At 42.7% G+C, this 14349-nt stretch overlaps 1 protein-coding gene across 5 annotated transcripts in view; it reads right to left on the bottom strand.

The window, feature by feature from the left end:
- cdh26.2 (cadherin 26, tandem duplicate 2) overlaps positions 1-8556 on the bottom strand; it is a 39059-nt gene extending 30503 nt beyond the window's left edge. For all 5 annotated transcript variants that reach the window (XM_081385793.1, XM_081385794.1, XM_081385795.1 and 2 more), the window contains exon 1: positions 8480-8556. In XM_081385793.1, coding sequence (XP_081241919.1) covers positions 8480-8515 — 36 coding nt within the window. In that variant the 5' untranslated portion in view covers positions 8516-8556. The remainder of the gene's footprint in view (positions 1-8479) is intronic.
- Between the last annotated feature and the right edge of the window lie 5793 nt (positions 8557-14349).

Below are 14349 nucleotides of genomic sequence, written 5' to 3'. Positions count from 1 at the left end.
TGAGTTTTGGAAAACCTTTAAAGTTAAGAAAAAATTGTATACCTCGATTCAACAATGGTGGGATTGTGGGAAAATTAAAATACAGCAACTGTGCCAACAATACACATTCAGTGTATCCCGGGATATTGTAAGATCACTGGAAGAATTAGAGGTTGAAATTGTGAAATTACAAAGTTTAGTAGATTCTACAAGGAATCCAAGATGGTTTGATGCTCTTAAATCCAAGAGAGTAATGAATGATCTGTTAGGTATTCAAGCGCAGGGAGCGTTGATTCGTTCACGCTTTCAAAGTGTTGTGCAAATGGATTCCCCTACTAAGTATTTTTTTTGTTTAGAAAAAAAGAGTGGCCAAAGTAGGTATATTCATACTCTCCTTTCAGATAGTGGACAGGAGCTAACAGTTTTGAGTGAGATTAGAAAAAGGGCTAGACTGTTTTATACTGATTTGTATAAAAGTGAGTACAAGGAAGTGGATGATTTGAATAAAGTCTTCCTCGAAGATTTGCCTAAAGTTTCAGAAGATGCAAATACTAAATTAAAGAGGCCTTTATCTAAAGGAGAACTTTACGCAGCTCTAAAGAGTATGGAAAATGGTAAAACACCTGGGATTGATGGTCTCCCAGTTGATTTTTATAAAAAATATTGGGATGTTTTGGGAGAAGATTTACTGGAAGTGTTTAACAATAGCCTAGCTGAAGGTCACCTGCCAGTTAGTTGCAGGAGGGCTGTCATCACTCTCTTGCCAAAAAAAAGGTGATCTAAGAGAGATTAAAAATTGGCGGCCTGTTTCACTATTATGTGCTGATTTTAAGATTCTCTCAAAGACACTGGCGAATAGAGTTAGAGAAGTAATTGGGGATATTATCCATATTGATCAAACATACTGTATACCTAACAGATCTATATTTGATAATGTTTATTTGATTAAGAATATTTTGGATGTTTCTAGTCTTTTGAACATAGATACTGGATTGATCTCTTTAGATCAGGAAAAAGGATTCGATAGGGTTGAGCATCCTTACCTTTGGAATATGCTGGAAGGATTTGGTTTTGATAAGAGTTTTATTGACATTATTAAAGTTTATTGAAAGTGTTTTAAAGGTTAATGGTGGTTTGAGTGGACCTTTTTAAAATTTCACGTGGAATTAGACAGGGTTGTGCTTTGTCAGGCATGTTATATGCTATGTCAATTGAACCTCTATTAGTAAGAATGAGAAATCAAATTGAGGGTTGGGATTTGCCTTTTTCTGGATTGTCCTTAAAATTATGTGCTTATGCAGATGACATTGTTGTCTTAATAAAGGGTCGAAAAGATTTAGAAGTTTTACAGTCAATTATTAAAGATTTTAGTTTGATTTCATCTGCTAAAGTAAATTGGACAAAGAGTGAAGCAATTGCATTTGGAGATTGGGAAAAAGGTCTACCCACATTACCTGCTGGGTTATCATGGAATAAAAAAGGTTTTAAATACCATGGAGTTTATTTAGGTAACAATGAAATGTTGCAGAAAAACTGGGAAGGTTCTTTGGAGAAAATGCAAGGTCGACTTGAAAAATGGAGGTGGCTCCTTCCAAAATTGTCTTACAGAGGAAGAACTTTAATAATAAACAATTTAGTAGCTTCTGCTCTGTGGCATCGTCTGGCTTGCGTTGATCCCCCTGCTGTTTTTTTTTGAAAAATTGCAGTCAATTCTGGTGAACTTCTTTTGGGACAAATTACACTGGGTTCCACAAAGTGTGCTATTCCTCCAAAAGGAAGAAGGAGGACAAGGGCTTGTTCACCTGGCAAGTAGAGGTGCAACATTTCATCTACAATACATCCAAAGGTATTTAACTGGACCAAAAAACCTTGTCTGGAGAGATGTAACCAGCATAATCTTAAAGCAGGCTTGAGGATTAGGACTGGATTCTACATTGTTTTTAATGGACTGTAACAAAGTGCCAGTAAATGGACTACCTCCTTTTTACAAAGGACTTTTTAAAGTCTGGAGTTTTTTTATAAAACAAAGGTTGGAATCAAATGACTCACTTTTTTGGTTATTAGAAGAGCCTTTAATAGGTGGAGCTCGTTTTGATGTGTCTTGTGAATCCATGCCTGGAATAAGTTACATGTTGAGGGCTAAACAAATTATGAAGTTAAGACAACTTGTGGATATTAGTGGAGTTGATTTTAACAATGTTAAAGAATTGGCCTCACATGTGGGTATGGTGTCTCTTCGAAAGGTCAATATGTTTGTGGATCTGATTAAACAGAGATTGACTGTTGAGGAAAGAGCATTTCTTAGAGACTATTGGAGTGGACAAAGTACTCCAACAGAGATTGACTCTTACCCTGATATGTATCTTACACCTGATTTTCAAGGATTTCCTGGACCTTTGTTAATGTTGAATGGACTACATGATTTAACTTTATTTGGAGTGAAAGGGAAACAATTATATAAATGTTTTGTCAAGGTTCTAAATAAAAAGGTGTTAAATGGAAGAGTGGACAATGTATGGAAAGACAAATTGGGAGTGGAAGAAGATTGTAAACCAAATTGGAGAGTGATATACAAACCACCATTAACAAAAAAAGTAGGAGATATTCAGTGGAAGATTTTACATGGCACAGTTGCTGTTAATGCCTTTGTTTCTGTCATTAATCATAATGTGCAGAGTGTTTGTCCTTTTTGTAATATGAGAGAAACTGTTTTTCATTGTTTTATGGAATGTGAAACTGTTTTTGTGATATGAGAGAAACTGTTTTTCATTGTTTTATGGAATGTGACAGATTAGTCGACTTATTTAGTGTACTTACGGGGTTGTTTTTTAAATTTGGAGAAGTGTTCTCATTTAAGAGCTTTATTTTTGGACCAAAATACTACTTTTCGATTAGAAAGAAAAGTCAGCTTTTAAATTTTTTGGTGGGTCAAGCTAAACTGGCTATTTATATTAGCAGAAAGAATAAGACTGAAAGTATGACAGGACAAGAAGCACTATTAATGTTTAAAGAGTTTGTGAAGGCCAGAATTCTGGTTGATTATAAATTCTATAAAGCTATGAATAATTGTGAGTTTTTTCTGGATCAGTGGTGTTATAATGAGACTCTTTGTACACTATTTGAAGGCAACCTAATCTTTATGCCAACGTTGGAATGATCTGATCTATGTTTTAGTATAATAGTTTTTCTGTAATTGCTGTAATGATACTGTTTTTTTTTGTATAACTGTATATTTTTTTGTGGATGATTGAATGAACAAATACAGTTCTGTTGAAAATCAAAAATCTCTCTCTCTCTCTCTCTCTCTCTCTCTCTCTCTCTCTCTCTCTCTCTCTCTCTCTCTCTCTCTCTCTCTCTCTCTCCTTTTAAATTTGTAATGCAGTCCCCAAATTGCTTTGACTACTTTAAATATAAACATTTGGCTGAGAAGATTTTGACAAGCTTATTAAAATAATTTTAATTTATTGCCATAGCCATAGTAATTAAAATATAATTTGCACTAAAGGAGAACTTGTGAAGAGTAAATGATGTTGCATAAAGGATTCTTTATTATGTCAAGTTGAAAGTCCCTTCATATAGTTTGGCAGGGATCTTATTTATAATTTAACTTTTTTTGGCCAGCGTTCACATTAATAAATCAAACTTTCTGTGATGTTTCCCTTTCTAACATTGCTTGAGGACATATACGCTTGCACTGCTTGACATTCCCTTAATGACATGTCAAAACTTCAAAATTAAGCTCACACCTGTACAGATTATACAGAATAGTCTACTAAACAGATAAATCCAATGCACATTTGACTGAATTCACATAATTTTTAGTTTTACTAATAAGCATATTTGAGAGTACCTTAAGGCATGAACTTAAAATTCAAACCATTCTTGGTCCATGTAGTTTTGCGTCCATTCGTTTTTCCTTTTCTAACACGTAATTGAAAAACGAAAAATGAACAGTTGTTGTATTTTTAAAATGCAAAGTTTAACACCAAAATTTGAATTTGAACTGTACACACCACATGCTGCGCAATAAAATTAATATTGGCGATTGTCTCTGGAACAGAGAGGTGAATTATAGGCTAATGATGATGTGTATGAAAAAATAATGAACCATTTTAATTGTTTATTAACAAACTAGTGTTTTCTAAATCAGTGTCGGCTGCAAAAATATCTCCATCTCCGCTGTAAAGCGGATGCGCCTTTGCCTTTAGAGAGAAATGCACCTTACGGATTACATAATAAGTCGGTATTTTCTTTCAATACGATTTTGGTCGTTTAAAACTGGACATTTCAAGCTTTATGTAGGTATAGGTTATCTTTTGTTTCAGTTCATTTTTGAGACGCGCTTCAGTTCACGGAGATCATGAAAGCGCATTTGATTGTTTTCTTTTATTTTACAAAAGCACAACGTTTTCTTGTTATTGTGAGTTTCCACAAATAAAAGTAGTTGTGAATGATGTATTATTCTTTTCTGTATGACCAAAAATGATAGAGTATATTTTAAGTTGTTTCCACTGTTGATTGGAAAGCGCCGGCGCCTCCGTGCCATGTAGTGTGTGCTCCAGCACAAACCCTTGGATATGCGTCAAACTCTTGTGTTTATCTGTGATCATTTTAGCCCTGTATTATTATTGTCTAACCTACTGACATTTGACGAATTGCTTTGTTCCTTTATTGGATAAAAGCGTCTTCAAATAGGTAGCCAAAATAATAATAATTAGGAATTAGGAACTCGTGGATACAGTTTATTAATCTGTGCCCACGATTTGTTAAACCGAGGGAACAGTTTAAGAATTCGTGAGTATAGGCAATGAGACTTCTGGTGTTATCTCGACAAAGCTGTATGCATCACGGTGGTAGTCATTGTCATTTTCGGGTGTGACATGTCCCTACTAAATGCAACTCTCATGAATTGAATTAATTAATTACATAAAATCATTATCCAGAAGTTAAAAATATATAGCTTACTGTATATCAGCAGTTGATGCTGTGCTTTTGCGTCATATTTTTCTCATGATATAGCCATGGACATGCATTTTAATGTTTCTGCTTTGAGTCTCATAAATAGCAAAAATCTAATTTTCAGTGCACAAAAAAAAATAATATATATATATATATATATATATATATATATATATATATATATATATATATATATATATATATATATATATAACAGAATAATCTGGCCATTATGGACCCAGCGAGCAGCAACCCCTTTCAGGCAGCTGTTGAACTCCAAGGCACGATGCTGGGCCGACATCAGGAGGAGCTCTCTGCCGCTAGACAGGCTGTCGAGTCCCTGTCTTCTCAGGTGTCGGACCTCTCTTCTCGTGTACATCATCTGTGTCCTGAAGCACCTGCTACCCAGGATCATCGTGAGTTGCCTGAGCCACGGATAAACAATCCTCCATGTTACTCCGGTGAGCCCACTCAATGTCACGCCTTCCTGGCGCAATGTGAAGTTGTCTTCTCTCTCCAGCCCTCGACCTACGCTACTGATCGTGCTCGAGTCGCCTTTGTTGTTTCTCTCCTGGCCGGACGAGCCCGTGAATGGGGAGCTGCTAACTGGGAGGTTGACGCGGACTGTGTGTTTAATTTTTCCCAGTTTAAGGCAGAGATGATCCGAGTTTTTGATCGCTCGGCTTATGGAGAGGAGGCTTCCCGATTACCGTCTACTCTTCGCCAGACTCTCCGCTCTCCAAACTCCCTTCTGCAAAGGAGACGGCTCAGATCATGGTTGATCACGTTTTTAAATTACACGGTCTGCCCACTGATATTGTCTCTGATAGGGGACCACAGTTTGCCTCACAATTCTGGAGGGAATTCTGTCGTCTCATTGGAGCCTCCGCTAGCCTTTCGTCCAGGTTTCACCCACAGACTAGCGGTCAGGCCGAACAGGCCAATCAAATTGCCATCCGCATTCTCCGCAGTCTGGCTCTTCGTAATCCTTCGTCGTGGTCAGAGCAGCTCGCCTGGGCTGAATACGCACATGACTCGCTCCCCTCGTCATCTACGGGTCTCTCTCCTTTTTCCTGCTGCTTGGGTTATCAACCCCCGTTATTTTCCTCGTAGGATTCGGAATCAAATGTTCCGTCCGTTCAGGCGTTTATCGATTTAAGCGCACTTGGAGAACGGTAAGATCAGCTCTTTGTCGCTCAAGGAGACGCATGAGCACCACTGCCAACAAGCATCGCGTAAAAAGCCCCCGCTACGTTTACGGCCAGAAGGTTTGGCTTTCTTCGTCTGATTTGCCACTCCACTCTGAGTCTCGTAAATTGGTCCCTCGCTTCATCGGACCATTTCGCATTTGTAAGATCATTAGTCCTGTCGTAGTCAAGCTGTCGCTTCCACCTTCGTCGCATACACCCCGTTTTCCATGTCTCTTGCATTAAACCATCGATTTGTGCGCCCTCACGCCCCTCTATTCCTCCTATTCGTGTCGAGGGGTCTCCAGTGTACAAGGTCCGTCGACACTTGGACATGCGTCGCCGAGGTCGTGGACATCAATTATTAGTGGACTGGGAGGGGTACGGCCCGGAGGAGAGGTGTCTGCCCGGGACATCCTGGACCCTTCGCTGGTCGATGATTTTCTTCGGTCTCGTCAGTCTCCTTCCTTGGGAACGCCAGGGGGGCGCTCGTTGAGAGAGGGGTACGGTCATGATCCTGGTTCTTCCTTTACTTTGTCTCCCCCCTCTGGTCACACACATTCACACACACACATACACACACACACACATTTGCGCTCACACATCCCTGATTACTTCATTGGTCATTACGCACACACATCGCTTTCTTCCCAGGTGTTCTCTTTCATTACTTATTATCCTCATCATCAGTTCCACACCAGTCATCGCTTTCCCTAATTATCTTCTCTTTTTCTAGCCTTGTTTTCCCCTGTCTCTTTGCCAGATTATTTCAGAAGCTATGCGTATGAATTCTCTGCCAAACTTCCTGCCGTGTCGAAGTCCTGTCCTGTCCTGTCATGTCTGTTCTGTGCACTTAAGAGGATTGTTCTACTACTGTGAATTGCTACTAAGCTATACTTGTAACAGAGTACCTGTGACTGCGCTCGTTGCTTTCTGATCACCTGGAGATCCCGGAGTCGGCTGGCTTTCTCACGGTACCCTCTAATACCAGAGACGCCCCGCTGCTTAGACGGAGGATTTGAGTTTAAGTTCCCGGCATCAGTTTACCGGAAGATTTTCGTTGTCAATTATTTTATGCTGAAGATTTCTGTTCTTACCTCTGGACATTCTGACTCTGTTAAATAAAGACTGCTTTGCTGCATTTCGCTCTTGGGTCATCTTTCTCTCCACATATAACATATATATATATATATATATATATATATATATATATATATATATATATTCTTGAATAATGATCATTAACTGCCGGATGGCAGTTTTAAACATATCTGATTACACCGTAACCAGAGCACGCAGACGTTAGTATATCGCGCATCTTATTTTGTTCACACTGACAGTTAAATGCAGTAGCATTCAAAGATCTGCCTCTGCTTAAAAACACAGATTGAACCATGGCTTGTCTGACTGTTGTAGTCCACATACACCCGGTTTCACAGATAAGGCTTAAGCTAGTCCCAGACTAAATTGCATGTTTTAACTGAAAGCAACTTGCACTGGAGATATCTTGAGTCAGATAGAGACTTGAGATATTTTGTCTCAAGATGCAAACCAGTAATGTTTTTTTTTTTTCAAAGGCATGTTTAAAAAAGCTACTTACATGTCCTAATTGAACTAAGGCCTAATTTTGTCTGTGAAACCAGGCCATTGTGTTCCAGTTAATTTGGAACCTGCTGGGATTGTGTCTCACCACTCTGCAGGCAGGACCAACCTCGTAAGTTGATGACCGGTTAATTGGCAGCAAAGGGAACTCGAGACGCAGAAAGTCGGGTTGGAGGAGCCCTCCGGACAATACATCGACCATACCATGAAATGCGCAAATAAAATGCAGGAATCAAATTTCGCATTTTTGTAAAACGGAAAATAAGTTGTATGTCAATTATTTGATTTTCAATTAAATAAGCATTGTATATAAGGAAAATAAGTTTGTATGTGAATATTTTTTCACCTGTCTAAAAACGAATAAAGAAGAAAGCATGTTTTTCGTTTTTCAATTACGAGTTAAAAAAGGAAAAAGGAATGGGTGCAAAATTACACAGACCATTCTTGAAGTGCATGCTCATGTTCATGTGTCATGATCTCAAAGACATACAGGAATGAAAGACACTTTTCATCCACACAACATGTGTCCAAGTCAACAGAACTAATTAAATAAGCATGCTCTATACAGTTTTTACTATAAGACACACGGCAAATAATCACATCAGCTAATAATTCACTGGAAATCAAACATTATTCAGCTCATTGTACATAAACCTAGATTTCACCTGACTTTATACAGTGTGCTAGACTTAGTTTCTGCAACATAAACACATAGCTAAAGCTGTATCACATCACACAGACCTTGAACTCACCAGCAATAGGAGCAAACTGACAGGAAGGGTCTTCATGTTGAAGCAGATCGTCAAGCAATCCAGTGTGAAGGAGTCTTGAGTTTCCTTCTTTCTCACAGAGCAATAGTGTTCACCGCTGCTCATATAACTGATGGAAGAGGGGAGGGGATATTCAAATCAGGGAGAGCAGGGACTGGCTCAGTGCCATTTTACTATCATTGATATACTATTATAGTTTTAGTTCATAATTTGAATTATTTGTGTGTGTGTTTATATGTCTATAGTTTTATTGAGTTTTAGTTTATTTAGTTTTAGTTATTTTTGTAGGCTACTTTAACTTAAACTAAACCAAAATGAGAAATATTACTTTAGCAACTATAGCTGAAATTAAATATGTTTAAAACATTCTGCAAATGTTTTGTACTTTATACAGTAGTCAACATCTGAAGTGGATCAAAACCTTTCAGTTATACATGAAGTTTGAACAATACCTGTTCTTGTCTTAGGACAACTTTGACAAACTTGTCCTAAGACAAGAACAGATATTGTTTAAATTTCATGTAACTTTAATGAAAGGTTTTGATCCTTCAAATGTTGACTACTGTACCATACCAGAAAAGTATGAATAATGACTTCAAAATTAAGAGCAAATTCGACCAAATAAAAATATATATATATTTGTCATACTGATTATCCAATACGGAGCCCCGCACTTGACATGCGGAAGAAAAAACATACATCTGTCACGGAACAGAGACTCCAAACAATAATGGTAGAGGTGAGAAACAGGTTTATTGACAATATGAAGCAAATATAGCAGTAGAGGGAACCTTTAAAGGTAAATGTCTATGAGTAATGACGAACGGAGATACTGACAGTCTTTTCTGTTTAGATGGTTGAGGAAGTCGTGGATGATGGAGCGGAGGATGGTGAAAGCACACACCGGTGTGGGAAGAGAAGTGATTGCATGACGACGAAGAAGACGACAACGAAGGCATTGGAGACTAGGAGAGACTATTGTGATGTTAAATTTGACACTGAAACTTCAAAGTGTGGGAGGCTGGATGGGACGTGTGTTCACATTAGACTTGCGCAGACGTGAAACACTTGCACTTGTCACGGGGTGACAAATAAGCCTGGGTGAGTGCCTGTCGCTATGGTAACCTAGTGGCGGATTGACAGCAGGTGTGGGTAATTTGCGCTGAGCGTTTGAATGGGGCCACACTAGCTCATGAGAGGATAAAAAGTCAGAGGAAGTGAAAGTGAGTGTGGTTCTTCCCCGCGGGGGTTGTGAGAGAGAGACGCGCAGCACGTGAGCGGCCGTGGCCGTGGCGGGAGGCCGCGGGAGAGAGAGGCACGAGCAGAGGGGGACACGACGAGAATGAGAGGTGAGACGCGCAGCACGTGAGCGGCCGTGGCGGCGGTCGCGGCGGGAGGCCGCGGGAGAGAGAGGACGAGAGGATGAGAGAGAGACAGACGAGAGAGACAGATGAGAGAGCCAGAGAGAACTTCGGCTGGATGGCGGGCGGAGGCCTTGGCGCACTGTGGGTCTGTTGAGTTGCAGTTTTATTGTGGAAATGAGCACGAGTGAAACCTTGCAGTGTGTGGTGGAAATGTGAGTGTGGGATTTGTTTCTGCTGTTCACTCGCAATCACAGCTGTCCATTCCTCTCTCTGCCTGAGCTCAAGGAAGAGCCTGCTAATGCTGGAAGAACCTGCTAATGCTGTGAGTTATACATATTCTCCTCCCTCTGTCTGAGTCCAGTGAAGAGCCTGCTAATGCTTGAAGAGCCTGCTAATGCTGTGAGTTACACGTGTCTGTTCCTCCCTCTGTCTGAGTCCAGTGAAGAGCCTGCTAATGCTGGAAGAGCCTGCTAATGCTGTGAGTTACACGTGTCTATTCCTCCCCCTGTCTGAGTCCAGTGAAGAGCCTGCTAATGCTGTGAGTTACACGTGTCTATTCCTCTCTCTGTCTGAGTCCAGCGAAGAGCCGGCTAATGCTTGAAGAGCCTGCTAATGCTGTGAGTTACACATGTTTATTCCTCTCTCTGTCTGAGTCCAGTGAAGAGCCGGCTAATGCTTGAAGAGCCTGCTAATGCTGGAAGAGCCTGCTAATGCCGTGAGTTACACGTGTCTATTCCTCCCTCTGTCTGAGTCCAGTGGAGAGCCTGCTAATGCTGTGCTGAGAAACGCGAAGAGAATGCAGAAGCTGTGGATTATGTCCATTCCTCTCTCTGTCCGAAGGTGCTGAGAAACGCGAAGAGAGCGCTGAAGAGAATGCGGAAGCTGTGGATTATGTCCATTCCTCTCTCTGTCCGAAGGTGCTGAGAAACGCGAAGAGAACGCTGAAGAGAATGCGGAAGCTGTGGATTATGTCCATTCCTCTCTCTGTCCGAAGGTGCTGAGAAACGCGAAGAGAATGCGGAAGCTGTGGATTATGTCCATTCCTCTCTCTGTCCGAAGGTGCTGAGAAACGCGAAGAGAATGCGGAAGCTGTGGATTATGTCCATTCCTCTCTCTGTCCGAAGGTGCTGAGAAATGCGAAGAGAGCGCTGAAGAGAATGCGGAAGCTGTGGATTATGTCCATTCCTCTCTCTGTCCGAAGGTGCTGAGAAACGCGAAGAGAATGCGGAAGCTGTGGATTATGTCCATTCCTCTCTCTGTCCGAAGGTGCTGAGAAACGCGAAGAGAATGCGGAAGCTGTGGATTATGTCCATTCCTCTCTCTGTCCGAAGGTGCTGAGAAACGCGAGGAGAATGCGGAAGCTGTGGATTATGTCCATTCCTCTCTCTGTCCGAAGGTGCTGAGAAATGCGAAGAGAGCGCTGAAGAGCCTGCTAATGCTGTGAGTTACACATGTTTATTCCTCTCTCTGTCTGAGTCCAGTGAAGAGCCGGCTAATGCTTGAAGAGCCTGCTAATGCTGGTAGAGCCTGTTAATGCCGTGAGTTACACGTGTCTATTCCTCCCTCTGTCTGAGTCCAGTGGAGAGCCTGCTAATGCTGTGCTGAGAAACGCGAAGAGAATGCGGAAGCTGTGGATTATGTCCATTCCTCTCTCTGTCCGAAGGTGCTGAGAAACGCGAAGAGAGCGCTGAAGAGAATGCGGAAGCTGTGGATTATGTCCATTCCTCTCTCTGTCCGAAGGTGCTGAGAAACGCGAAGAGAACGCTGAAGAGAATGCGGAAGCTGTGGATTATGTCCATTCCTCTCTCTGTCCGAAGGTGCTGAGAAACGCGAAGAGAATGCGGAAGCTGTGGATTATGTCCATTCCTCTCTCTGTCCGAAGGTGCTGAGAAATGCGAAGAGAGCGCTGAAGAGAATGCGGAAGCTGTGGATTATGTCCATTCCTCTCTCTGTCCGAAGGTGCTGAGAAACGCGAAGAGAACGCTGAAGAGAATGCGGAAGCTGTGGATTATGTCCATTCCTCTCTCTGTCCGAAGGTGCTGAGAAATGTGAAGAGATACATGAAGAGAACCTGAACTGAAGAGACTTTTAATATTGTTTTTATTATTTAATAAAAAAGTATATTTATTTTGAATTCTGTGTCTGCCTGTCTCCTTCGTGCCCACGGCCAGCTCCTCAGGGGCGGCACGCAAGCGAAGGGGTGGGCGGCCCGCTGGCGCTCCACCCCGACCTGTGACATAAAATGGCGTAGTCGGCAGGGTGCCGCCCTGAGTTGAGCAACCGTGGGCCGAAGGTATGGCGACCAGTTTTTTTCCCTTTTTTTGTTTATTTTTGCTTGTTTCTTTTTTTTCTTTTTCTTTTTTTTCTCTCCTTTTTTTTCCCCCCTTCCCTTTTCTTCGGCGTTGGTGGGGGGGTATGTCACGGGGTGACAAATAAGCCTGGGTGAGTGCCTGTCGCTATGGTAACCTAGTGGCGGATTGACAGCAGGTGTGGGTAATTTGCGCTGAGCGTTTGAATGGGGCCACACTAGCTCATGAGAGGATAAAAAGTCAGAGGAAGAGAAAGTGAGTGTGGTTCTTCCCCGCGGGGGTTGTGAGAGAGAGACGCGCAGCACGTGAGCGGCCGTGGCCGTGGCGGGAGGCTGCGGGAGAGAGAGGCACGAGCAGAGGGGGACACGACGAGAATGAGAGGTGAGACGCGCAGCACGTGAACGGCCGTGGCCGCGGGAGAGAGAGGACGAGAGGACGAGAGAGAGACAGACGAGAGAGACAGATGAGAGAGCCAGAGAGAACTTCGGCTGGATGGCGGGCGGAGGCCTTGGCGCACTGTGGGTCTGTTGAGTTGCAGTTTTATTGTGGAAATGAGCACGAGTGAAACCTTGCAGTGTGTGGTGGAAATGTGAGTGTGGGATTTGTTTCTGCTGTTCACTCGCAATCACAGCTGTCCATTCCTCTCTCTGCCTGAGCTCAAGGAAGAGCCTGCTAATGCTGGAAGAACCTGCTAATGCTGTGAGTTATACATATTCTCCTCCCTCTGTCTGAGTCCAGTGAAGAGCCTGCTAATGCTTGAAGAGCCTGCTAATGCTGTGAGTTACACGTGTCTGTTCCTCCCTCTGTCTGAGTCCAGTGAAGAGCCTGCTAATGCTGGAAGAGCCTGCTAATGCTGTGAGTTACACGTGTCTATTCCTCCCCCTGTCTGAGTCCAGTGAAGAGCCTGCTAATGCTGTGATTTACACGTGTCTATTCCTCCCCCTGTCTGAGTCCAGTGAAGAACCTGCTAATGCTGTGAGTTATACATATTCTCCTCCCTCTGTCTGAGTCCAGTGAAGAGCCTGCTAATGCTTGAAGAGCCTGCTAATGCTGTGAGTTACACGTGTCTGTTCCTCCCTCTGTCTGAGTCCAGTGAAGAGCCTGCTAATGCTGGAAGAGCCTGCTAATGCTGTGAGTTACACGTGTCTATTCCTCCCCCTGTCTGAGTCCAGTGAAGAGCCTGCTAATGCTGTGAGTTACACGTGTCTATTCCTCTCTCTGTCTGAGTCCAGCGAAGAGCCGGCTAATGCTTGAAGAGCCTGCTAATGCTGTGAGTTACACATGTTTATTCCTCTCTCTGTCTGAGTCCAGTGAAGAGCCGGCTAATGCTTGAAGAGCCTGCTAATGCTGGAAGAGCCTGCTAATGCCGTGAGTTACACGTGTCTATTCCTCCCTCTGTATGAGTCCAGTGGAGAGCCTGCTAATGCTGTGCTGAGAAACGCGAAGAGAATGCGGAAGCTGTGGATTATGTCCATTCCTCTCTCTGTCCGAAGGTGCTGAGAAACGCGAAGAGAGCGCTGAAGAGAATGCGGAAGCTGTGGATTATGTCCATTCCTCTCTCTGTCCGAAGGTGCTGAGAAACGCGAAGAGAACGCTGAAGAGAATGCGGAAGCTGTGGATTATGTCCATTCCTCTCTCTGTCCGAAGGTGCTGAGAAACGCGAAGAGAATGCGGAAGCTGTGGATTATGTCCATTCCTCTCTCTGTCCGAAGGTGCTGAGAAACGCGAAGAGAATGCGGAAGCTGTGGATTATGTCCATTCCTCTCTCTGTCCGAAGGTGCTGAGAAACGCGAAGAGAGCGCTGAAGAGAATGCGGAAGCTGTGGATTATGTCCATTCCTCTCTCTGTCCGAAGGTGCTGAGAAACGCGAAGAGAACGCTGAAGAGAATGCGGAAGCTGTGGATTATGTCCATTCCTCTCTCTGTCCGAAGGTGCTGAGAAATGTGAAGAGATACATGAAGAGAACCTGAACTGAAGAGACTTTTAATATTGTTTTTATTATTTAATAAAAAAAGTATATTTATTTTGAATTCTGTGTCTGCCTGTCTCCTTCGTGCCCACGGCCGGCTCCTCAGGGGCGGCACGCAAGCGAAGGGGTGGGCGGCCCGCTGGCGCTCCACCCCGACCTGTGACACACGTACAAACGTATATTTGCACTGTAGCCTACATGAAACTACGG

Source organism: Scardinius erythrophthalmus (assembly GCF_964197995.2).
Source record: "Scardinius erythrophthalmus genome assembly, chromosome: 15".
Classification (NCBI taxonomy): Eukaryota; Metazoa; Chordata; class Actinopteri; order Cypriniformes; family Leuciscidae; genus Scardinius; species Scardinius erythrophthalmus.
Note: the sequence above shows the minus strand (reverse complement) of the source record. Positions and strands in the feature narration are given on the sequence as shown.